Here is a 25,296-nt window from a genome sequence, read left to right as displayed (position 1 = left end):
TGTTTAGGATAGAGATTAGGAGAAATTCCTTCACCCAGAGAGTGGGCGGCCTGTGGAATTTGTTACACAGGAAGTAATTGAGACCAAAACATTGTATGTTTTCAAGAAGGAGTTCGATATAGCACTGGGGTGAAGGGGATCAAAGGATATGGAGAGAAGGCGGGTTTAGGGTATTGAGTCGGATGATCAGCCATGATCATAATGAATGGCGGAGCAGGCCCAAAGGGCTGAATGGCCTCCTCCTGCTCCTATTTTCTATATTTCTTTGTTTCTATGAATCAGATATTGGCGAGTTGGGCTGCTTCGTTTATGGTTAGTTTGTAATCACTGCAGATTCTGACAGCAGTCACGTTTTAAGACAGGGACGATAGGAGCTGCCCATTCAGAGAATTGTACCAGTTTTATGATTCCTAATTCTTCCAAGTGTGTCAACTCAGCCTCGACGTTCTGACGTGGAGCAGAAGGTTGTGTCTAGCTCTGAAGCATTTCATTGTGGATTCGGGGTCCATGTAAATTTTGGCCTTTACGCCTCATATTCAGCCAAGCTCGTTTTGAAACACATCTTCATACTTGCACAGGATGTCTTGGAAACCGGCATCTAATATCGTGAAAGTTTCTACCCGGTTTAGCTTTATCTGACGTAGCCAACCTCAGCCCATGAGGCTCGGCCCTTGTCCTTCCACAGCAATCATGGGCAGATGAGCCGACTGTTGTTGATATGACACTGGTGCCATCATGATACCTAAAATCTTTAAGGTTTTCCCCTTTATACGTTGCCAACTTTGCAGTCGTGCTGCTTAGACTCAGGGGTTGGACCCCTCTACGAACATACTTGTAGGTTTGATCACCTACCACTGTAGCTGACGCCCTTGTGTCGACCTTCTTCCTCAATGGTCCCCCATTGACCACAAGAACTATTTCTGTGGGAACCGCATTGTTTACTTGACCCATATTCAATCTGTAAATCTCGGTTTCTTCTGCGGTATTTTGTCTACTTGTGTGTTTTTGTTTAAAAGGGCAATGCACCCTGTCTGGCACAGCAATGTGCCTGAACATGGCCCATCCTATTCCACTTGAAGCACACAAAATCTCTGCAATGGCAGATTTCTTGATGGTGGTGATGGATGGATGGGAGGGGTGGGGGGGGAGGGTTGGGGTCTCTCCCCTGCATCTGTGACACTCATCAAAATTCCTGGACTAACGCCCCACTTTTCTTCCTTGCCTCTGGCCTCAATTCTGCTCCTGGGATATTTGTTCAACCTCCTCTGTGCCTGTCAATCGGGGGGGGGGCTCGCCTAACAGCTGCTCCACTCCACGGTTGATTCACCTCACCTACCTGCACGCACTCAGAAGCGCTCCTCTCAGTGCATTCTGTGGCTTGAGCTACTTCTATTGTTTTATCCAGGGTAATTCTCATTTCGGCTAACAATTTCCTTTGTACATTGATATTGTGGATGCCACAAACCAGACGGTCGCGTAGTATGTCGCTTAACGCTGAGCCGAATTTGTATTCTGCCATTAGGTGAAGCCTTTCCAAATGACAATTATAGACCTGCAGTATAATGCAGGGTCTGGGGCTGAAGCGTTCTTCCACAAGCATCTTTAGTTAGTCAAACGATTTTGTATCTGGGACCTCCGGCGTCATTAAATTCCTCATGAAGTTTTTGGTCTGGTGCCCACACACCATTATCAAAAAAACCTTTTGCTTATCTTCCCCCGTGATCTCATTTGCCTTAAAAAGGTACAAGAGGCTCCCGATATATTGGCTCCAATCATCGGTCCAATGGTTTCCCTATTACAGGCATTGTTCCTCACTCACTGTTTATCTGCCAATCTCGTCTTTCCTGTTTATAGAGAATTCTGATGGAACCCATTCCTCATGAATTTTGAGACTTGTGATCATTGTCCGATTTACTCTCATTGCCAATGTAATAGCATAAGGTATCACTGAGGAGGCCTATTGTATAACAGAGAGGTTTACTAGATATGACAATGATGTTTAACTATATACAGGTACAGACGTATCTCATGCAGGTCTTTATTCTTTGACTTCAAAGCCCACACTGCCCGGGCTCCTGCTTTTTCTCCTTTGGCGAGTGTTCACGTGCTCCTGTGCAACAGGCCCCGGGTGGGTCACGTGACCCGTGAAAGATCGCTCCCTTCAAGGGGCCACGCTACCACAGATACTGAACCAAGAAGAGAGAGATTTGCAGGACTGACCAAAGGCTCGATCCAGGGACTGGATTTTGAGGAGGATCTTAAAGGAGGAGAGGGAGAGATGGAGAAGCGCAGGGGTTTCAGGAAGTAATGGTTCATTATTTCTCCAAGTCACAGAGCCATCTTTCCGTACCTTTCCCATCCTTTATGTGGATGTTCGGCTCTGGTGAAGGGTCGTCGACCTGAAACATTGGCCGAAATCCTCCATCTGCGTTCCGGGCTCGGACTTCCCGGTGCCGCTGAAAGTGAACGGACTTTTGGCCGGAACTCCAAACTTCCCGTTCTCGCTCGCCACGGGTCCCGCCACGCACAAGGCCGGAGAATCCCGCCCGTTACGGAGGCTTCCTGACCTGCTGAGTCTTTCGAGGTTTTCCTGCCTTTACGTGAGCGTGTGGGGACAATGGGTGTTGACATTGCAAATCCTGAATCCACCTGAGTACTTCTGACGGCACCTGTTTAAAAGTAGTCAGGAAAAGGGATCGTAGCCCATTTTTTCACCTGTAACTCTGAGTGTCATTCAACTGAGGATTTTGCTTCGGGAAATAGGGGTGAAAGCTGCCATTGACTTATAATACATTTGCGAGACAAAGTTTACAAATATTGTAGAATATTCTTCTACCGAATCCACAGAGAAGCCTACAAGGATACTGAATCTTCAATGTTTTTTGGATTAGGCTTTAACAAAACGCTGCAGTTGAAGGAGCAGCCATTTCCAAAGTGAATCTTCCACAAATTCTTGATTGGACAGGCCGCCTCCATTTAAACACCCCATTTATTGCCAATTTCAAAACCAATAGCAGGTACTAAGAAATCATAAATTGGTTAATAAATTCCTATTGCCTGTGTTTTTTTTAAACATGGAAAAACCTCGGGAATTATAGTTCAGGGCAACACTAATGTTCCAAAAGGCTCAATAGATTCTCTCTGATCTTTCCGCTTGGGGTAATTCAGTCACCCAGCCCGGAGGGCCCCAGTAACAATCATGAGCCATGCTGCTTTGGCTGAACTCAGCCCAGGCACAACTGGTCTCAGTATTCCTGGGTTAACAACAAGAAAATGGAACAAGTTTCACAATCCTCAATACCAAAGTGGCGTCTGCTGTAAAATCCTCAGTCAAATAGTCACTGCCTAGGCTCCCACATGAAGGGTGGTGACTTGGTAAAGGTACTGAAGGTGGTTCAATAATATGTGGAAATTAATACATTGAAATTTATATACATGTCTGGCACCAAACTTGGTTCACCCTTGAACTGTTCTCTTCGGGTCAACCCAACTCAGTGATACGGTGCTGGATAGGAAGTACTTCTTCTGTAGCTATGATTCTGGGAAATGGTGCAAGCTTTTGCACCAGCACACATCAGCAGACATGATAGGCTATACGTTTTCAATGTTCCTGTACCTCTTTAATATCGTTAGGGCTAAAGAATTTGGGATAAACAAATCGATTACCCTGACTGTAATACTGTGACCTCTGATATTAATATTCTGATCCCTGATGGTGATACTCTGACCCCTGACATTAATACTCTGACCCTGACACTAATACTCTGACCCCCGATGGTGATACTCTAACCCCTGACGTTGATACTCTGACCCCTGACATTAATACTCTGACCTTGACAATAATACTCTGACCCCTGACATTAATACTATGACTCCTGACATTAATATTCTGACCCTTAACATTAATACTACGACCACTGACATTAATATTCTGACCCCTGTCATTTAGATTGTGGCCCCTGACAGTAATAGTCTGACCCTCTGTAATTAGTGGGTCCAGGAGACAAGGCTGGGTTATGATGCTCCCACAGTCAAATACTTTGCTGTTTCTCCCTAACAAGGATCATTCACGAATAGCAGCCATGACTGGAGGGCATCTGGTCCCTATGGAATCCAATGAGACCTTTGGCAGAGGAAGGGAGGAGGAATCATCAGAAAGATAAAAAACATTTTCCCTTAAAAAGCCTGAATCACCTCTTTGTTCCTTTCTGCTTTAAGTTGGCACCATTCGCAAAAGGTACAGCCGCTGATTCTGCTATTAAACCATACTGCTCAACTGTCATTGATGGGAAACAATACAAACAAATGCAAAATGTATGCCTTAAGGAAGGCTGATGACTTTCTGTTGAATTCAGGCTTGGCCTTTGGCTGCCAGATGTTTAGATTTAGGTGGCACAGTGGTTAGCACTGTTGCCTCACAGTGCCAAGAACCCGGGTTCAATTCCGGCCTCGGGTGTCTGTGTGGATTTTGCACGTTCTCCCCGTGTCTGCGCGGGTTTCCTCCGGGTGCTCCGGTTTCCTCCCGCAGCCCACAGATGCACAGGTTAGGTGGATTGGACATACTAAGTTGCCCCTTCGTGTCGCACGGTGAATTGGAGTTGCGGGGTTACAGGGTGGGGGAGTGGGCCTCAGTATGGTGCTCATTCGGATGGTCAATGAAGACTCAAAGCGAGCTGCTTTTCCGGCGCAGCGTGGCCGTTGAAAGCCGGGAGACCCGGTGGAATTTTCTGTGCCCCTCGTGGCGGCGGAGGTGGCCCCACCGTTGACCGGCAGGCGGGACCGGAAGATCCTGATGGCGGGAACTTCTGGAAAATCCTGGCCAGGGGCATGTCACAACTTCTTCAATGAAATATAACCAGAGGGTCTTAAAGTTAGTTTTTGACACTGAAAAAAAACATCAAATTGTGGATAAAATGATGGAGTGACCTTCTGAAATCCGCCCCCCCCTGGAAAATGGTTAGGCTTTAGAATGAGGCCATTTAGGAGGGAGGTTTAGGGCAGATATTTTCACTGAAAGGATTGTAGGATTAGTGAGAGAGGCTCTAAGATCAAGATGTAGAACTAATTTGGGTAGAGATAAGAAATAGTAAAAATATGAGGCTGGATTCTCCGGGTCGCTGATGCCGAAATCGCTTTCGGCGAACGGCCGGAGAATCCGAGTTCCTGACCAAATTGGGGGCGGCGCCGCTTTTGCGGTGCTCCGCATCTTCCAAAGCGGCGTACTCTAGGAGTACACCATGCTAAATATCGATGGCCTCAGGACGTTGCCTGAAGCCCGCCCCCTGATGCTCCGCCCCCAATCGGCCGAGTTCCCGACGGCGTCGGTCTCTCATCGTCTCACCGTCGGGAACTCGGCGTGGCTGCTGCGGACTCAGTGGCCAATTCATTTTTTTCCAACGGAGGGGCAATTTAGCGAGGCTAATCCACCTAACCTGCAGACTTTGGGCTGTGGGGGTGAGACCCACACAGACACGGGGAGAACGTGCAAACTCCACACGGACAGTGATCCGGGGCCGGGATCGAACCCGGGTCCTCAGGGCCGCGAGGCAGCAGTGCTAACCACTGCGCCACCGTGCCGCCCAAATTCAGTGACTTCTGTGTCGCTGGTGAAATTAAGTTAGTTAAATTCCCCTGGCTGCTTCAGAGGAAATCCTCTTGTCTTTTTTTCATAAATGCACCGTGTCACTCAAAGGTAAGGGGAAAATAAAATTGCTGGAAGCAATGTAGTTTGATGGTAACATAAGATATAGTTCTTTTCTACATACGAAACAAGACTTCACAATGTCGACAGCATATTAAACATGTAACCTGTGCCGGGCTCATCTCCACTCGTGTTGCTGCGGTGTTTCTGAATGTTTTGCTAGCTGTTTAATAAAAAAAATACACCTCATCTTTAAGTGCTCAAGGAGACATCTAAAATGCATCTTGTTCACATTAATTATTCAGTCCTATGCAGGGAGACTTGTGTTCAGACTAGACCACTGAGTTTCTTGGCTTTGCCGTGATTAAATTCTGATTATGCTTCACGAGAGCGTGGCTTGTGTCCTTGAGGATTTGACTGTGCAAATGCAGAGCTGTAATACTTTAATTCATTGGGAAGACATGGATCCCCGATGAGAGCTTCAGACTTTAAAACCCAAAGAAAATAAGCATGTTTGGCATCCTCTCCCGCACATTTGGTTTTGAAGCCTAGCAAAACGTTTGATTTGCTGTGTCCTTCAGTTCAAAAGAATTGCTTCTCATCAACAATGTTATTAAAGGGCGGCATGGTGGCACAGTGGTTAGCATTGCTGCCTACGGCGCTGAGGACCTGGGTTCGAATCCCGGCCCTGGGTCACTGTCCGTGTGGAGTTTGCACATTCTCCCCGTGTCTGTGTGGGTTTCACCCCCACAACCCAAAGATGTGCAGGATAGGTGGATTGGCCACGCTAAATTGCCACTTAATTGGAAAAAATAATTGGGTACTCTAAATTTAAAAAAAACAAAAAACAAAAAAAACCAATGTTATTAAAACAGGGCTGCTGGTAGTTAAAGGGACCCATGACCAAATTATTCTACCCCACCCAAACCAACACCATCCCTGTTTATGTGGGAGCGCGTTTTAAAGTAAGGCACACGGTTTCAAAACTTTCCTTTTTAAATTTAGAGTACCCAATTTGTTTTTCCCAATTAAGGGACAATTTAGCGTGGCCAATCCACCTACCCTGCACATCTATGGGTTGTGGGGGCAAAACCCACGCAGACACGGGGAGAATGTGCAAACTCCACACGGACAGTGACCCAGAGCCGGGATTGAACCTGGCACCTCGGTGCCGTGAGGCAGCAGGGCTAACCCACTGCACCACCGTGCTGCCCAGGGTTTCAAAACTGGCGTTCCCAAAACTCCACGTGGCATTCAGGGGCTCTGCAAAGTTACTGAATTTCAGTCATCCTGAACACTGCCTGGGCGATGTCGGCAGTGGCAGTCCGCGCTGCCAGTCTCATCAGGAGGAGACAGCTAGTGATCCAGAGGGCGTGGGGTCACTGGGGAGGCCTCTGCTCTGAAAGGAGCAGAGAATTGGGGGAGGTTCCGTAGGCCGTGGTGCAGGTGTCCTCTGGTTGGGTGAGCTCTGCTGATCCCCTACATCCTCTGCAATGAGGCAGCGCTTCTGAGTAGTGCCAACACCTGGTGGGCCCCTGATTGAGCTTGGCCCTTGATGATACAGCTGTGGTATGAGGGTATCCAGAGGGGCGGCCTGGGTGGGCGCCCAGATGACCAAAAGCCTTCTGAGTATGTTAAGGACACAGGCAGCAATGTGAGCTGCCAGGAGCCTGTAAGTAGCACCAAAGGGGTGCGTTTAAAAGACAGACTGCAGCAATGGTGGTCTGAACCAGGCTACCCCGAACCCGAGGGGGACACCCCGAGTCCACGTACCTGGCACCAAATCACTACCCGCTACTGTCCTGGCCGGGGACATGTGCGGCATCGCGAGACGGAGAATTCTGCCCCTACATTTTACCTTAGTATTTCATCTGCACTGGCAGATTTTACCCAAGGTACCTAGGCCCAGCTCTCCTGTCAGACTAGGCTAAAATTCATGGACCGCCCTTGGACCACTGCCCCACCATGGTCCCCAACTCTGGTCGGGTGTGTATCTGGAGGCTTCAGCACGTAACATCTTGAAAGAGCCAATCCTCACTCTCCTGAATTGTCCTGCCTACCCTTTTTATTGTTCATAAATTTAGAGTACCCAAGTATTTTTCTTTCCCAATTAAGGGGCAATTTAGCTTTTCCAATCCACCTAACCTGCACATCTTTTGGGTTGTACGAGTGAAACTCACGCAGACATGGGGAGAATGTTCAAACTCCACACGGACAGTGACCCAGGGCTGGGATTCGAACCCGGGTCCTCAGCGCCGTAGTCCCAGTGCTAACCACTGGTCACGTGCCACCCCTGCCTATCCTGCTCTCCACCAATGGGAAAGACATCAGGCTCTTTGTTAACCAACTGGATTTGTCTTTACTGTTCATAAAACTGTTTTGTTTCACCCAATTCCATTACTTTCCTAACTAATAAATCAAATCAAATGAAAAAATGATGCAGTGTTGGTCAACGCATCTCAGATCTTTCCCCTTGGTTGCTTCCGGTTGCATCCTGGGGATTAATGTTCAATTCCTGAGACGGCTGGTAACCCAGCCCAATGGATCTAATGACATCAGAAGTGAATTACGTTTGTGTTTATTTCTAAAGAAAATTGGGACAATTCTCTTATAACCTTTGGGCTCTCATCTATCTTGATGTTTACTTTTAATCTTCTGGTGAAGTCAATAGAAAGGTTTCTGCGCCTGAAATGGTTGTACTTTGTGTTTTACCACAGGAAGGTTTGCTTCCAATGATCACCTTCCCAGAAACATACAAATTACCCCTGAATATTAAACGCTTAAAATTTCTGACAGCGACTTGCATTTGTAAAGCATTTTGGAGGGTTATCAAACCAAAATTTGACACTGAGCCAGGTGTACTGATATGAGGATAGGCGAAGTGTGCTGTGAGGAAAAAGAGGAGAGTTGTAGAACTGGAGAGGTTTACAAACAGAATTCCAGAACTTGGGACAGAGGGAGCTGAAGGCGTGACCGCTAATTATGGATAAGCAGGAGGGTAGAACTGGAGGAGCATAAAGATCCCGGAGGGTAGTAGGGCTGGGGGGGGTTATAGATAGAGAGAGGTGCGAGACTATGGCGACATTTGAAAGCAAGAATGAGAATTGTAGTATTAATGCCTTGAGGATACCTTTTTTTTAAAAAACCTGCTGTAAGATTATTTAGGAGCATCTTATTGACCTGTGGTAACTTTATTGCTGGTGTCCACTGTCCTTGATTTCCCCAGAGCACGTAGGACTCCTACATTGGCAGAATGATCACATTTTTGCACGTGCACTGGGAGAATCTTCCCATTTACACTGATCTGTGGTAGTCACTGTGACTCTGAGATTTGTTTGAAATCTGTAGAATGGGGGCAGAGGTATTTTGAAAATTGAGCATTTGCTAAGTTTTATGCTCCTGGAAGAGAGGGAGATGAGTGCTGCAAAGTATGACACGCCAAACAATCTGGTGGCTTCGCTAACTTTGCTCATTACAGTATAGGAGCTGGGCACGATGAGAAGGCGGGAAGGGTAAACAAGTGGGTTGGGAAAACAGCAAATCGTGGCGTGGATTTCCTTTTTTTTTACCCCTGTTGTGGCATTTCTGCCCTGAACGCAGTTCTTTAGATACCCCCATGTCCCTCTTGACAATGACATCTTCCACCATCAGCATGGCCATGAGCCCTTTCATTCATTAAGAGGCATGCTCCGACCTTGTTTCTCCCTGATACCTTTCTGCAGTTTTCCAGCAAAAACATCGCGAAACAGTCTGTGGTAAGGCAGCCTGGCATCAGAGAAACGAAAGTCTCTCTGACGTTTTTCTGCAACCCAGAACTCCTTGTTTCAGAACAGCAGAATCATCAATCCCCAAATCCCGGGTGTTCTTGACTAAGATTATTAAGTCTGTATCAACTGACGGAAAATATTGGGGCAATTTTATGTTGTTGGTCAATGGAAGTGAGAGGCTTCTAATGCAGGTTCCCCCAATGCATTTCCCTCAGCCCCCTTACTCCCAATCTGTCTTAGAATCAAATATGGGTTTCTGAAAGGCCAGCCTCCCAAGTCCCAGTGAAGAGCTCTTTCCTCATCTTAAAATATGTCATTGCCAACACTTACGCCAAATCTGTCCCTTAAAAAAAGTTAAATTAATGAAGGCACAGGGACTGAGGTACTGACTGAAATTAAATGTCCGTTGTTAAATCTACCGACCAGTTCAAAATTTGACACTGCACGGCAGCACGGTAGCACAAGTGACTAGAACTGTGGCTTCACAGCGCCAGGGTCCCAGGTTTGATTCCCTGCTGGGTCACTGTCTGTGCGGAGTCTGCACATTCTCCCCGTGTCTGCGTGGGTTCCCTCCGGGTGCTCCGGTTTCCTCCCACAGTCCAAAGACGTGCAGGTTAGGCCTTGATATATGGTTAGGTGGAGTTACTGGGTTATGGGGATAGGGTGGAAGTGAGGGCTTAAATGGGTCAGTGCAGACTCGATGGGCCGAATGGCCTCCTTCTGCACTGTCTGTTCCATGTTCTATGTTAATTAGGCTTCTTTCTTTCCAGTTCCTCCCTTAATTCAGCCTTTTGAGTTTCCGCCAGCGTCGATAGGCCAGCTTCTCTACATCCCCTGCGTGGTGTCGTCAGGCGATATGCCCATTCGTATCACCTGGAGAAAGGACGGTCAGCTGATTCTCTCCGGGTCAGGGGTCACCATCGAAACCAAAGAATTCATGAGCTCCTTGCAGATCTCCAGCGTGTCTCTGAAACACAACGGGAATTACACGTGCATTGCCAGCAACGAGGCTGCAACAGTCATGAGAGAGCGACGACTCATTGTCCGAGGTGAGAGGCTCCCAAGACACTTATTAAATGTCTTTTTAAAATAATCCTTATGCCCTTTTGTTCTTACTAGGTGACCTAAGTATCTTTTAATGCGGGTTCTTGTCGCAACTTTCAAAAATTTGGAGCCACACAGTTGGGGTGGCAGGGTCTACTTAATCCATTTTCATTGGGTAATTGTTGAGGTGACGTTTCAGTCCTTCATCAAAAATATTCCACTGACACACCGTTTGCAAAATAGATGTTTGTGGAATCTTGCTATGTATAAATTGGCTGCCACATTTTCCCATAATGCAACAGTAATTACACTTCAGTGGTAGCTGTGTACCTGAGAATACAACAAGGTGATGTATAAATGCAATCTCTTGGTGTCAGCTGTTGATCAAGTGATAGATATAGGCCAGAACCGCATCTGTGCTCACCTTTGCATCATGTCATGGGATCCTGTACCCCCCCCTCCCCCCCCCACTAGCAAGGGGAGACAGAGACTCAATTTTAATGATTCACTGAAGCGACAGCACCTCTGACAGAGTCGCACTCCCTTTGTGATGCGCAGAAATGCCAATCTCAATCATATTCTGAAATCCTGCAGTGGGATTTCAGCACGCATGTTTCTGACCCGTATGAGTAGAATATGCGTTATTGCTATTTTAATTACCGTGCTTGGGCACCGGTGTTCCTCAGTCTAGCGCATGGTTACAGGTGAATTATTCTCTTGTCAATGTGCTCTGCCCCGGAAAAATATTTGCCCTTTAAAAATAGTCAAAGAAACCATTTTGAGCATTTAAGCTCATCTTTGCCACTGTAACACACCCTACTTTTTTCTGATCAACCCTATTGTGTTCATCGACTCAATTATTACACTGTTTTCTGTTTTCCAGTGCCTCCTCGTTTTGTCGTTCAACCCAATAACCAGGATGGCATCTATGGAAAAGCCGGAGTTCTTAACTGTTCAGTGGATGGATATCCTCCTCCGAAGGTCATGTGGAAACACGCAAAAGGTTACGACCCGGCTGTTGTTTGCTCTCATTGTTTCCCCAGTCGCGGTGCTAGTTGGCAACACTGCAATCCAGATGGTTGCTAAAATGTAACATTCGATGGATTGTTAGCTTTAATTGGTCCTGGTCAAGAAGGGTCACTGCGGCACAATGGCACAGTGGTTAGCACTGGTGCCTCACGGCGCCGAGGACCCGGGTTCAATCCCGGCCCCTGATCACTGTGTGGAGTTCCTCCATTCTCTGTGTGGCTCTCACCCCCACAATCCAAAGATGTGCAGGGTGGGTGGATTGGCCACGTTAAATTGCCCCTTAATTAGAAAAAATAAATAAATATACTTCCTCCTCTGGCTGCCCCACGACTGGGCATCCAACATGCCAATCCGTACTCTTTGTTACGTGATTGAATGATTCTTGACTATTTGTTAATACCCACCTTCAAAATATTTATCATTCATAATCAAAAGCATGGGAAGAAGATTTATTTTTCTCAACGTCTCTTATTTTTATTCTGGGTTGCACACAGAGGTGTTCTGGAGATCAATTTTAATTCTTGGCATTTCCAAGATATTTCTAGAGAGCTGGCAACTCTACCCTGTGCAATCTTGGTCAAGGTTTCTTTTTACAGGGTTTGCTGGGAGATTTGCATGACAATCATCTTTCAGAATCAAGCTCTTGTGGGGTGGCACGGTGGCACAGTGGTCAGCACTGCTGCTTCACAGCATCTGTGACCTGGGTTCAATTCCGGCCTCGGGCGACTGTGTGGAGTTTGTAAATTAACCCCATGTCTGTGTGGGTTTCCTCCAGGTGTTCCTCCCACGGACCAAAGGTGGGCAGGTTAGCTGGATTGCCCATGCTAAATTGCCCCTTTGTCTCCAAACAAAGATGTGTAGGTTAGATTAAGGGGTTAATGGGATAGGGCTGGGGAGTGAGCTTGGGTGAAGTACTCTTTCAGAGGGCTGGTGCAGACTCAATGGGCCGAATGGCATCCTTCTGCACTGTGGGGATTCGATGATTCTAAGTGCAAGACTGGTTTCCGATACAGTTATTTTTGTTCCCTCAATTAATTTCACAGCATCTGAAGATATTGACTCACACTGATGTACAATTCTTTAATCACCTTTAAACATCTCAAAACCATTGAAAAGGAATCAAGGAAAAATCCCATTTTTAGTCTCAGTGGAAATGCTGATTTGACAATATAACGAGGGATCGATATGCAGTAGCTTCATTTAAAGTTCTTTCAACGAATGACCATCCATGACTGACTGTGTGGTAAAAGTGCCATGCGCAGTGGCCATGTTTTGTCATTGATTAACACAAAAGGATCCTTTGCCAGCTCCATGTTTAGTCCTTGTAGACTGGAGTATAGCATCTCTCTTCACCGACTGCAGTAGTTACTTGTTATATTTGCCCGCTTCAGCTAAAGTCACAGAAGAATGTTCCTAGAAACCACAGCTGAGAGTTTTGTGCAGTGAGTGCACAGACCAGTGTTTCGGACCAGCCAAGATCCTCTCAAGGAAATAACTACTCGATGATCAGAGTTACTAATCTGACATAAATTACGAGGCCACTCCACAAACTCAATTCCACAATGGCTGAGACTAAAGGAATGATAAATCAGCAGAGAAACACTCTGAACACCTTTCCCCTGCCACTCTGATTTATAAACATGGGCCTGGATTGAGATTATCGCAAATACAAATGGGACGTACATTTACAAAAATGCTGAATAAACATATTAAATAACACACTACAGTCAAAGGTAATACGCAATTCAAGTCATGCATATACTTGGAAAGAGCATCATGAATCTACGATTTTAACACAGGGGTAAACTAATGTTCTTTTTTAATTTAAAGTACCCAATTCATTTTTTTTTTCCAATTAAGGGGCAATTTAGCATGGCCAATCCACCTAGCCTGGACATCTTTTGGTTGTGAGGGTGAGACCCACCCAGACACGGGGAGAATGTGCAAACTCCACACGGACAGTGACCCGGGGCTGGGATCAAATTTGGGTCCTTGGTGCCGTGAGGTAGCAGTGCTAACCACTACGCCACCGTGCCGCCCAAACTAATGTTTGTTGTGGTAAAATTCCAACAAGCTTGCTTGTGTTGCTGTTCTCATTGCAAGTTAAAGGAACAGTAGAGGGTCCAGGTCCTGTGATGTACTTGGTTTATGGAAAAATTTCACAAAGGAAAAAGCTGCTACTTTTTAATAGCTCTTTACATGTGTTCCAGCGGCGGTGACATGTAATACTCACCAGAGCACCTTCATGATAAAGCATGTTCCTCTGGGTCTCAGTGAGGTGAATGCGTACATTATTTCTCACTGACCCTCTGAATCTTCACTAACTTCATCCTTTGTAGGAAGCGGGAATCCTCAGCAGTATCACCCAGTACCGCTGACAGGTCGAATCCAGATCCTGGCAAACGGTTCCTTGTTGATTCGTCATGTCTTGGAAGAAGACATTGGGTACTACCTTTGCCAGGCAAGCAACGGTGTGGGCACAGACATCAGCAAGTCCATGTTTCTTACAGTAAAGAGTAAGTACCTTAATTTGCGTTTGAGTTTGACACCATGTTTTCCGAAAAGCCAAATTGATATCCATGCGGTGAACCCATACGTTGAATGAAATCCATACGGTGAATCCATAGGCGGAATGAAATCCATATGCTGAATCCATATGTTGAACAAAATCCATAGGTTGAATCCATATGTGGAGTGAAATCCATACGTTGAATGAAATCCATGTGTTGAACGAAATCCGTACGTTGAATCCATACATTGAACGGGAATGTCTGTTTGAAAGTCTATACAGATTGTTGTTCAACACACATCACAACTGCCTCCCACGAACTTCATTGGTACTAGTTGCTTGACTGCAGGGGTGAAAGAACAAAGTTCTGAATTATACATGAGACTTAACGAGTTCACAGAATTACTAAACACAGAAGCAAGCCATTCGGCCCATTTGAAAGCTCTTTGAAAGTGTTACCCAATTAGTCCGGCCCCTTGCTCCTGCCCCAACGGTCTGCAAATATCTGCGTCTCAAACATAAATTGAATTCTCTGAAAGTTATGATTGAATCTGTTTCCATCCAATCTTTCAGTCAGTTCATTTCAGATCATAAAAGCTGACTGCATCACAAAGAATTTTCATCTCTCTTCTCGTACTTTTGCCAATTACCTTGGACGCGTGAACTCTAGTTATCCAACCCTCCTGCCGGTGGGAACACTTCCTCCCGATTTATTTCCTCTGAACGCCTCATGATTTTGAACATCTCTATTAAATCCTCTCTCTATCTTCTCTGCTCCAAGGATCAAGCCAGCAAAAGAAACTTTGAATATTTGCGTTATCGCTCTGATCTGCAGACCGTGGCGTTATTTTCTCCATTTTATGAACTTCCCAAAACATGCAAGATGCCGAGGTCCCAGGTTCGATCCCGGCTCTGGGTCACTGTCCGTGTGGAGTTTGCACATTCTCCCCGTGTCTGCGTGGGTTTCGCCCCCACAACCCAAAAATGTGCAGAGTAGGTGGATTGGCCACGCTAAATTGCCCCTTAATTGGAAAAATTTATTTAAAAAAGAAAAAAAAACAAAAAAAACATGCAAGATGACCTATGCATGAACTGAAATGAGACACAGTGGGGTGAGGGTGTTGTCTTTGTTGGAAGTGTACAGTTCGGGGAGCATTTGACGCTAACTCAGCCTGACCCAGTTGAGCCTGCTGTTGTACAGATTATAATGCTGTCCCCTCAGCTCTAGGCAGAAGCACACCCGTCCTGATGTGTGAGTCGCACTCCCATTTTGATGTACAATTAAAAACCTGAGAAAAAATGTGACATTTATATTCAATGTTACATTATAATCCTGGGAGAGAGAGCGAGAGAGGGCTTCATCTAGTGACATAAATGATTAGCAAATAGGAGAAGAGCATTAAGCTCTCAGAACCTCTGTTTTTCAGAAGCCAAACAATGTCTGCCCACCTTCTCACCATGTCACAATCCATTGACTCTCCAGTAATCTGTTTTCTCTGGTAACCTCAGTCCATTGGCTAAAGGAACAGACTGGACTTGCCTTCTTCCGAATTCTTGTCGGTTGTTCGCTGAGCACTTTGCCTCGTCCACTGCAATACCTGCAGAGTAGCAAAGGATCTGTCAATACTGTGTGTTCCATAGAGAGATTGATCTCATCAGACTTCGTTTAGTTGCGGTTTAATAATCCACCTCTGTCAGGCTGTAGTTTCCTATTTCATTAGACTCTCGAATTGATGGAGCTAACAAGCTCAATGATTGCAGATGTTCGCAGTTGTCTTGGTGGGGGAGGTGAGAGGAGCTTCCAAGAACAACAGACAGAGGTGATCAATACTGTAGGGTGAGAAGTGATTGATTTACCTCCTGTGGGATTGTCACACAGAACGCAATAAAAAAAAAATACTTTCTCTCGGTGTAATGATCTAATCAATCAGAAGCTTGCTAAGTAAAAGGTGACTTAATGGCTGCCTCAACACGGGCAGCAAAATACAACCAAAAGTTATCCGTAAAACACAAGAAAGGCATAAGGAACTTGCCCTCCTCCCTCTGAACCCCACTATTTTTAACTGTGTGAAGAGGCTGAATAGACTCAGACTGTTTTCATTATTAAGACGGAGATTGAGGGGTGACCTGATAGAGGTCTACAAGATTATGAGGGGCATGGATAGAGTGGATGGGCAGGCACTCTTTCCCAGGGTGGAGGGGTCAGTCACCAGAGGGCATAGGTTTAAGGTCCGTGGGGCAAAGTTTAGAGGAGATGTGCGAAGCAGATTTTTTACGCAGAGGGTGGTGAGTGCCTGGAACGCGTTGCCAAGGGAGGTTGTGAAGCAGATACATTAACGACGTTCAAAAGGCATCTTGACAAACACATGGATAGGATGGGTATAGAGGGATACGGCACAAGGAAGGGCTGAGGGTTTTGGCCAAGGTTGGTATCATGACCAGTACAGGCTTGGGAGGGCCGAAGGGCCTGTTCCTGTGCTGTATTGTTCTTTGTACTTGTTTGAAAGGGGAGTTCTTCCAGTGTCCCCAACATTATTCCTCTCTCAACTAACTACACCAGAAATGGATAGAATCATGCAGCATAGAAATAGGCTATTCGGCCTATCATACTTGTGGCAGCACCATGGAAGACCTATCCTTTTATTCCCACTTCCCTGTTCTTTTCCCTTTGCAAATGTCTTCTTTTTGAGCATATAAACCAATTCCCTTTGGAAAATAATTATTGAACCTGCTTCCAATTTCAGGCAGTACATTTAACTGATCAATCATCTCATTGTTCATGAAAGCTAATTACTGCGGATGCTGGAATCTGAAACGAAAGCAGAAAATGCTGGACAACCTCAGCAGGTCTGGCAGCATCTGTGGAGAGAGAAGGGAGTTAACTTCAAGGTTAATTTATGGCGTGTCAGGGTTTAAGATATTTCAACAAGAGAATCCGATACCTCCATAAGTGCCATTGTTTCATTTCTGGATGGGATGCATGTTTGCGCAGAGCCTTGTGTTCGCCCTCAATTGTTTCAGTCATTCTTTGCTGTCTGTCTTGGCTCAATGGTGTCAATCCTATTGCTGGGGGGGTTGAAGCCCTCTTGACACTTGAGCATATAATGAGGGTGGCACTCCAGTCCTAAGGGAGTGCTGAACGAATACAGGCTGAATGGTTGAACTCTCTGCCTGGTCATGGCATGAGTTGAAGAACAGGATGATCCGGCCAACAATTATTCTTCAACAAAGACCGTCCAACAGATCATCCAGTCATTTTCTTCATTTTGGCTGCCTCGTTTTCCTAGAATGATCAAGACTTTGATTGGCTGTTAAACGCTGAGAGATGTCCAAGGTCATGAAGGATGAAATAGAAATTTTCTCTTTCAGCTACGTCAAACCATTTTATTCCCAATTCTGTTCTGCTGTTTATTCTTTGGCTACAGTAAGTGAAGATGGTTTTGCAATCTATCAGTTGAGTAAAGCTCAGTCTCCCTTAGTTATCCAATTTAATATGATCTCAAATATCTCGAGAGGCGACAAGAAAAACGGTGGAAGGGCCATGGCGGGGGAGGGGTCAAGGTGCAGCGAAAAGACTTTACTGATGTGTGTAAAATATTGATTGGCTTAAATCCAGAAGGTAACTTGAAAATGAAGCAGGCATGGAGGAGCCGACAACCTGGACGTAGTTAGGCGAGGGATGTACAAATCGGATAGAGTCAGAGGCTGGAGTCACGATTCCCGGTCACGCCCACCACTAGGATCTTCTGTTTCAGACGGAAAGTCAATTGGGGTCCCCCACAGTGGGGCTGCAAAATCCCAGCCCCTCGCCCCAGTTTTCTGCCCTAATGTGTGGTTCTGCTGGGAGAACAGCCTTGTGAAAGGATGTACCACTGGCAACTGTAGCGTTCTTGGTGTTGCGAATTCTCGGATGGTTGGCGTAATGTTCACAAAGACCACAACTAGCTTTTATATTAAACAAAGCTAAAGATTTATTTACACGACTCAATTGGATTCAACACTTACTCCTATATAATACACAGTTGATAATAAACATACATCTCATCTACACTCATCTATTAATCTTGGCACAAATGCATCAACTATGATCTGCTCTCACTCACACTATCTTTCCTACAGTCTGGCTTCTAGCTTTTTCCTCAATCTCTCACCCACAAGACTTAGCATCGATGCCTTGTATAGTTCTAAATCTAGCTCCCTCTAGTGGTTGATTTGGACATAACATGTCCAGTTCTGTACATTTATAACAATGTCACAGCAACAAATTGGAGAAATGTGACTGAAAATGATGAAGAAGATGCCAAAAGGAATGCACTCCGCGCAAAGAGTGAGGAATGCTTGGAATAAGCCACCAAGCAAACATAGAAATGAGAAGGACCCAAGCTGACGGGGAAGGGGGGCGGGGGGGGTGGATGAGCTGAGGAATAAAGCACTTTTTAATTTAATTATAGATAGCACGGCAGATGATTTACACACAACACGGGCCCATAAAGGGCAATGAGATAAATGAGTCGGTAACCTGTTTGAGTGATGATACTGAGGGAGAAATGTTGACCAGGATAGTAGGAGATCTCTTTTGCTCATCAAAAATACTGCGTCTTTTATCTCCACTTGACAAGGCCGATTTTGGTTTAGCCTCTCACGTGGAAAAGGATGGCACCTCCAACAGTGCCACACTCCCTCAGTACTGCGCTGGAGTGTCAACCTGGATTCTGTATGCAAGGTTCTGGAGTCGTACTTGAGCCCAGAGGCTACTGACCCAGAGGTGAGCGTGATATCACTGAGATGTGCATTGCATCTTTCTCTGCTGTTGAATCAGTCAGCCTCCTCAGGCCACTCATAAGCCATTCTATTTTGTTCCTTCTCACTTACCCGTGCTCTGATATATTAATCGCCAGTTCAGACAACAGGATGTTGCAGCTTGTCAATAATTCAACAGATGGCCTCCTTAGTCGACCCAGGAGGAGACACATTCAGTGGATGCTTAAAGACTTGCCACTCTTTCTCCCCACCGTGCTTGACCTGGTCGCAATTGCCAAATTAGCTAACAGAATTATTTCGCAAATTGAATCTGTTTTTTTCACATTCTCGCCCCCACCCCACCGCTCCACCATCCCTCTCCCTGGCTATTGTCTGAAAATGTTCACAATCCTGTGTCAAACTTAATCTTGCGTTCCCAACGCCATATCCTCTTCATCACCAGTGACGGTAGCACAGTGGTTAGCACTGTGGCTTCACAGCTCCAGGGGCGCAGGTTCGATTCCCGGCTTGGGTCACTGTCTGTGCGGAGTCTGCACGTTCTCCCCATGTTTGCGTGAGTTTCCTCCGGGTGCTCCGGTTTCCCTCCACAAGTCCCGAAAGACGTGCTGTTCGGTGAATTGGACATTCTGAATTCTCCCTCAATGTACCCGAACAGGCGCCGGAATGTGGCGACTGGGGGCTTTTCACAGTAACTTCATTACTGTGTTAATGTAAGCCTACTTGTGACAATAAAGATTATTATTAAATGCAACTTTTGTAATATCTTCCGGCTCCGTCCTTGCCCTGAACAATCTCATCCGTGCTTCTTTTCCAGTTATTCCAATGCCATCCCGGCTGGTCCTGCTTTGTAAGCTGAACCCCATGTAAAACCCCGCTGTCTCTATCCTAACCCGCGCCTGCCAGTCCTGTGATCATTGACCGTCTTTCAGTTCAGCAATGCCTCATGTTTAAAATTCTCGTCCTTGAGTTAAAATCCCTCCAGGACCTCTTTCTTCCCTCGCTCTGTAATCTCCTCCAACCCTCCAAGACCCTTGCGCACCGAATATATGCACCTTTGATTTCCTGCACATTAACCATTGGCAACCATGTCTTCGACTGCTGAGACCCTGAGCCCTGAAGATCCCTTTCTAAACCTCTCTGCTACTTCCCTCTCTCTCTTCCTTTGAGCTACGCCTTGAGACTATCTCTTTGGCCGCCTGCAATTGTCCTAATATCTCCTGTGTGGTTGCAGTCAGATTTTGTCTGATTACACCTCTGTGGAGCACCTTGGAAGATTTTGTCACATTAGGGGTGCTGTGCAAATGCAAGTTGTTGTTGCTTTGCCCATCTGGCTTGACGATGCCGTATGGGGATGGCAGGCGTCCAACTGGCCATAGATAACCTCCCATTCAGGCCGCTATTATGCAGTGAGCTGGATGGGGGTGGGTGGGGAGGTGGGGGGGGGGTTGTTGGGTAGGGAGCACCAAACAATTAAGAAGCACTGTCGCCGATTATTCTTTCCAATAAACAGATGTGGCGAAGACGGAGAAATTACAAACAGAAATCCCAGCAAAAAAGAAACAGATGTATTCAAGTGAGCTCATTAACATTCATATAATTCAACAGCCTTTGAAAGTGCTGCGACCAGCTTGCTGTTTGCAACATACACCAGTGCAAAGGCTGTGTTATCTCTGGTTTACAAACAGTACTACATGTCTGTCTTCCCTTTGTAAGCCCATGAAGGGACTTTGAGCAGCAAGAGGATATATTTCTGAAATTATTTTCATTCCACACATAAAAGAGGGTCCTTTGAAAGTGAAAGGGAGCTGGCCTTATAACACAATCAGGAATCAGGATTCAGGTTCAGTCTTGTTACGAGTCTCAGAAGGAATATCGAGAGGTTTCAAACTTGAGATAAACGATATGAACAGTGTGTGTGTGCCTGCATCAGCACTTTAAAGGTGCTAAATGCAAGTTATTGGCAGAGGTGTGATGCTCCCTCGTTTATCTGCACTGATACTGGTCCATAGAATCCCTACGGTGCAGAAGGAGATCATTCGACACATCGAGTCTGCACCGACCCTCTGACCACTATCCCCACCCTATCACCGTAACCCCTCCTACACATCTTTGGACACTAAGGGGCAATTCAGCATGGCCAGTCCACCTAATCTGCACATCTTTGGACTGTGCGAGGAAACCTGAGCACCCAGAGGAAGCCCACGCAGACACGGGGAGAACCTGCAAACTCCGCACAGACAGTCTCCCAAGGTTGGAATCGAAGCCGGGTCTCTGGGTCTGTGAGGCAGCAGTGTTGACCATGATGCCATCGTGCCACCCCATTATCCTTTTAATAATAATAATATAATAATAATCGCTTATTGTCACAAGTTGGCTTCGATGAAGTTACTGTGAAAAGCCCCTAGTCGCCACATTCCGCCGCCTGTTCAGGGAGGCTGGTACGGGAATTGAACCCGCGCTGCTGGCATTGTTCGGCATTACAAGCCAGCTATTTAGCCCACTGTGCTCAACCAACCCTTATGGGGGCTGGTTTAATGGATCGATCCTTTAATGGATTCAAATCCCTCCATTGTGTTCTGCCTCCCTATCTCTGTAACTTCCGACAGTCCTGTATGCTCTGAGGCCTCAGCAGTTTTATATTCTTGATCCAGAACCAAGGTGGGTAACTGGAGATAATGTATACATCACCCATTATCTAACCGAGTGATGGAGCAAGCTCTAAAGGCTGAATGGTCTATGGACAAGGTACAGAATTAGAACCAGGTCTTTCAGGACTGATATTCCTTCATATAACTCAGATTCCCCCATTAGGCTATTGAGGCTGGGGTACAGCGAAATCGGGATGAGAAACCTGGATGACGCGATTTCCATTTGAAGACCCCCCCCACCCTGCCGCTGGGAAACCTGCGGGCATGGGTGCGGTGCCAGTGGGAGCAGATAATGCCAACGTCCGGAGAATCCTGGCCTACACTCTCATTGCAGCAATATGTGCTGCACTTTGACCCGTGCCATAATCCATTTCCTGATTTGGAATGGGACTAGCTACTTACTAAGATCACCCGCTGTTTGATTCTTGATTTAAGAAATTGACCTGAAATTGATTAGCAAGCTGTTGGCTGAGGGACACTGCATTTCCTTAATTGTTGATACTGATGGTGTGTCTGTAAATTTCAGATTGATCAGATTCTAGGTCATTTGTTTTTTACACCAATTAGTGCCCATTAATGGCTTTGCATTCTACACAACAGTCTGTAACACAGCACAGGGCGAGCTATTGATCCCCTCCGTTTGCACAGTAGTCTATTCCAGTGCTTCCCAAATCTCTTGCCACTCTGATCCTGTTATCTGAGCCTTGATGATTGCTGTGATCCCAGAATGTGAGCCAGGAAAGGGTGCAGAGTGATGGTGGGGACGGTGGGGACGGTGGGAGGGGGGGGGGGGGGGGGGGGGGGGGGCTCTGCAAGCCGCAGGTTGTTGAACTTCAGGGTTTAAAAATAATTTTAAAATTTTTTTTAAATTAAGACGCAATTTAGTGTGGCCGATCCACCTACCCTGCACATCTTTGGGTTGTGGGGGTGAAACCCACGCAGACACGGGGAGAATGTGCAAACTCCACATGGACAGTGACCCAGAGCCGGGATCGAACCTGGGACCTTGGCACCGTGAGGCAGCAGTGCTAACCACTGCGCCACCGTGCTGCCCCAAATAGTTTAATGTTTAATAATCACCCACCTGCAGGACCTTCCAGTCCTGCCAATGACAAATCCGCGGGGGGTTTCCGGCGGCTGGGTTGGATACAACAGGAAACCCCATTGACATCGGTGGGCCGAGGTCACCCTGCCACTGGCCAATGATAATAATAATCTTTATTTATTTATTTTTTACTAAATTTAGTGTACCCAATTCAATTTTTCCAATTAAGAGGCAATTTAGCGTGGCCAATCCTCCTACCCTGCACATCTTTGGGTTGTGGGGACGAAACCCACGTATACACAGCGAGAATGTGCAAACTCCGCACGGACAGTGACCCAGAGCCGGGATCGAATCTGGGACCTCGGCGCCGTGAGCCTGCAGGGCTAACCCACTGCACCACCCTGCTGCCATAATAATCTTTATTATTGTCACAAGTAGGCTTACATTAACACTGCAATGAAGTTACTGTGAAAAGCCTCCAGTCGCCACATTCCGGCGCCTATTCGGGTACACAGAGGGAGAATTCAGAATGTCCAATTCACCTAACAAGCATGTCTTTGGATTCTGGGAAGGAAACCGGAGCACCAGGAGGGAACCCACGCAGACCCAGGGAGAATGTGCAGACTTCGCACAGACAGTGACTCAAGTCGGGAATCGAATCTGGGGCCCTGGCACTGTGAAGCAACAGTGCTAGCCACAAAGCTCCCGTGCCGCCCATAACAAGCACGTACTTTTTTACTGGCTTTCGGGGAGCAGCAATCAGGTTTCAAGGCTGAGACATCTAGGATATGCTCACCCATTAGAAAAAAGGTGAGGGCTTACAGGGGCCTCGTAGCTGTTAGCCTTCAGTCAGAGTTCCAAAGCCTTGGAGTGTGTGATCCCCAAAACGTCAACCCAAGGTTTCAGAAGTCCTGGCCTATTCACTGCATCCTCCGTACCTTCCACCGTTCCACACTACAATGTGCTCAAGCTGAGGAAGAAGCACAAACAATCGCGGAAACACAATTTCAACTTTAAAGTAAAAGCAAATTAGTGCGGATGCTGGGATGTGAAACAAGAACAGAAAATGCTGGACAATCTCAGCCGGCCTGACAGCATCTGTGGAGAGAGAACTAAGCTAATGTTTTGAGTCTGGATGACTCTTTGACAAGGCGTCTCTCTCTCTCTCTCTCTCTCCCTCTCCCCCCCCCCCCCCCCCCCCGCCTCTCTGCAGATGCTGTCAGGCATGGTGAGATTGTCCATTTTCTGTTTACATTTTAAAACTCACCTTCGTCAGTGAAGCAGAAATCAGTAAGCTGCAAAAATCTGTCTCCCAAGTGGGAGGCTGTCGATCTGGAGTTGTCTTCAAATATTTTGACGTTTGTGCCAGTGATGAATTAATTGTACTCCAGCAAGTGGTGGATTTGAACACAGGCAACAAATGCAGCTATGACCAGAGTGTGAGATCACACACCAACTGTGCCTTTCTGGGGGGGGAAAAAGTTGCCTGATGCGAATTGCAGCTCCAACCACAGCAAAGGCAGTCGATCGATAATGATGCTCAAGGTACTATGCTACATGGACACAATTGCTGATTGATTCTCAATCGGTCAATCACAAGCATGAAACTTTCAGTAAGTTTTTGATTAATTTTGTCATTGAGGTCATTTATGTTAGTGCTGGAAATGGAACCCAATGCACTGAATTGTACAGCGCAGAAGAGGCCATTCAGCCCCTTGCGTTTTGCAGACCCTGTCATCGAATCATAGAATTTACAGTGCAGAAGGAGGCCATTTGGCCCATCGAGTCTGCACCAGCACTTGGAAAGGACACCTTACCTAAGCCCACACCTCCACCCTATCCCAGTAACCCAGTAACCCCACCTAACCTTTTTGGACACAAAGGGCAATTTATCATGGCCAATCCACCTAACCTGCACATCTTTGGACTGTGGGAGGAAACCGGAGCACCCGGAGGAAACCCACGCAGACACGGGGAGAACGTGCCGACTTCACACAGACAGTGACCCAAGCCGGGAATCGAACCTGGGACCCTGGAGCTGTGAAGCAACTGTTCCATACACCTGTTCTTTCCCAATTTAAAAAATAAATAAATTTAGAGTAGCCAATTCATTTTTTCCAATCAAGGGGCAATTTAGCGTGGCCAATCCACCTGCGCTGCACATCTTTGGGATGTGGGTGCGAAACCCACGCAGACACGGGGAGAATGTGCAAACTCCACACGGACAGGGACCCAGAGCCGAGATCGAACCTGGGACCTTGGCGCCGTGAGGCAGCAGGGCTAACCCACTGCGCCACCGTGCTTCCCCTAAATTTAGAGTACTCATTTCATTTTTTCAAATTAATGGGCGATTTAGCGTGGGCAATCCACCTAGCCTCCACATCTTTAGGGTGTGGGGGCGAAACCCACGCAAACACGGGGAGAATGTGCAAACTCCACACAGGCAATGACCTAGAACCGGGATCGAACCTGGGACCTTGGCGCTGTGAGGCAGCAGGGCTAACCACCTGCGCCATCCTACTGCCCTTTTCTTTCCCAATTTAATTCCTTTTTAAGTATTTAGCCAAATAATTTTTGAAAGTCAGTTTTGAATTAGCTTCCACCAATCTTTCAGGAAGTACCTACCAGACCATAACTGTTGGATATTTTATATTTTCGATCTATGTAGAGATGACGCACCTCTCTATAGCCAGAATTTTACACACCCCCAACCCCCCTCCCCACTCCCCACTCACCCAGTTGGGTTTTGGAGGGGGAAGTGAAATTGCATGTATAGTATTCCCTCTGAGCCCCACCATACTGAAAATTCGGGCCCATGTGTGTAACAAGATCTACTGCAGTTCTTTTAAATG

At 46.5% G+C, this 25,296-nt stretch overlaps 1 protein-coding gene across 1 annotated transcript in view; it reads left to right on the top strand.

The window, feature by feature from the left end:
* The window catches only part of LOC119954158 (Down syndrome cell adhesion molecule-like protein 1 homolog), a 636,717-nt gene that overhangs the window by 396,478 nt on the left and 214,943 nt on the right, over positions 1 to 25,296 (top strand). Inside the window, exons 9-11 of the mRNA XM_038779115.1 lie at positions 10,179 to 10,457; positions 11,336 to 11,455; positions 13,821 to 13,997. Of these exons, the coding sequence (XP_038635043.1) occupies positions 10,179 to 10,457; positions 11,336 to 11,455; positions 13,821 to 13,997 (576 nt within the window). The remainder of the gene's footprint in view (positions 1 to 10,178; positions 10,458 to 11,335; positions 11,456 to 13,820; positions 13,998 to 25,296) is intronic.

The sequence above is a fragment of the Scyliorhinus canicula genome, chromosome 19 (assembly GCF_902713615.1).
Source record: "Scyliorhinus canicula chromosome 19, sScyCan1.1, whole genome shotgun sequence".
Classification (NCBI taxonomy): Eukaryota; Metazoa; Chordata; class Chondrichthyes; order Carcharhiniformes; family Scyliorhinidae; genus Scyliorhinus; species Scyliorhinus canicula.
Note: the sequence above shows the minus strand (reverse complement) of the source record. Positions and strands in the feature narration are given on the sequence as shown.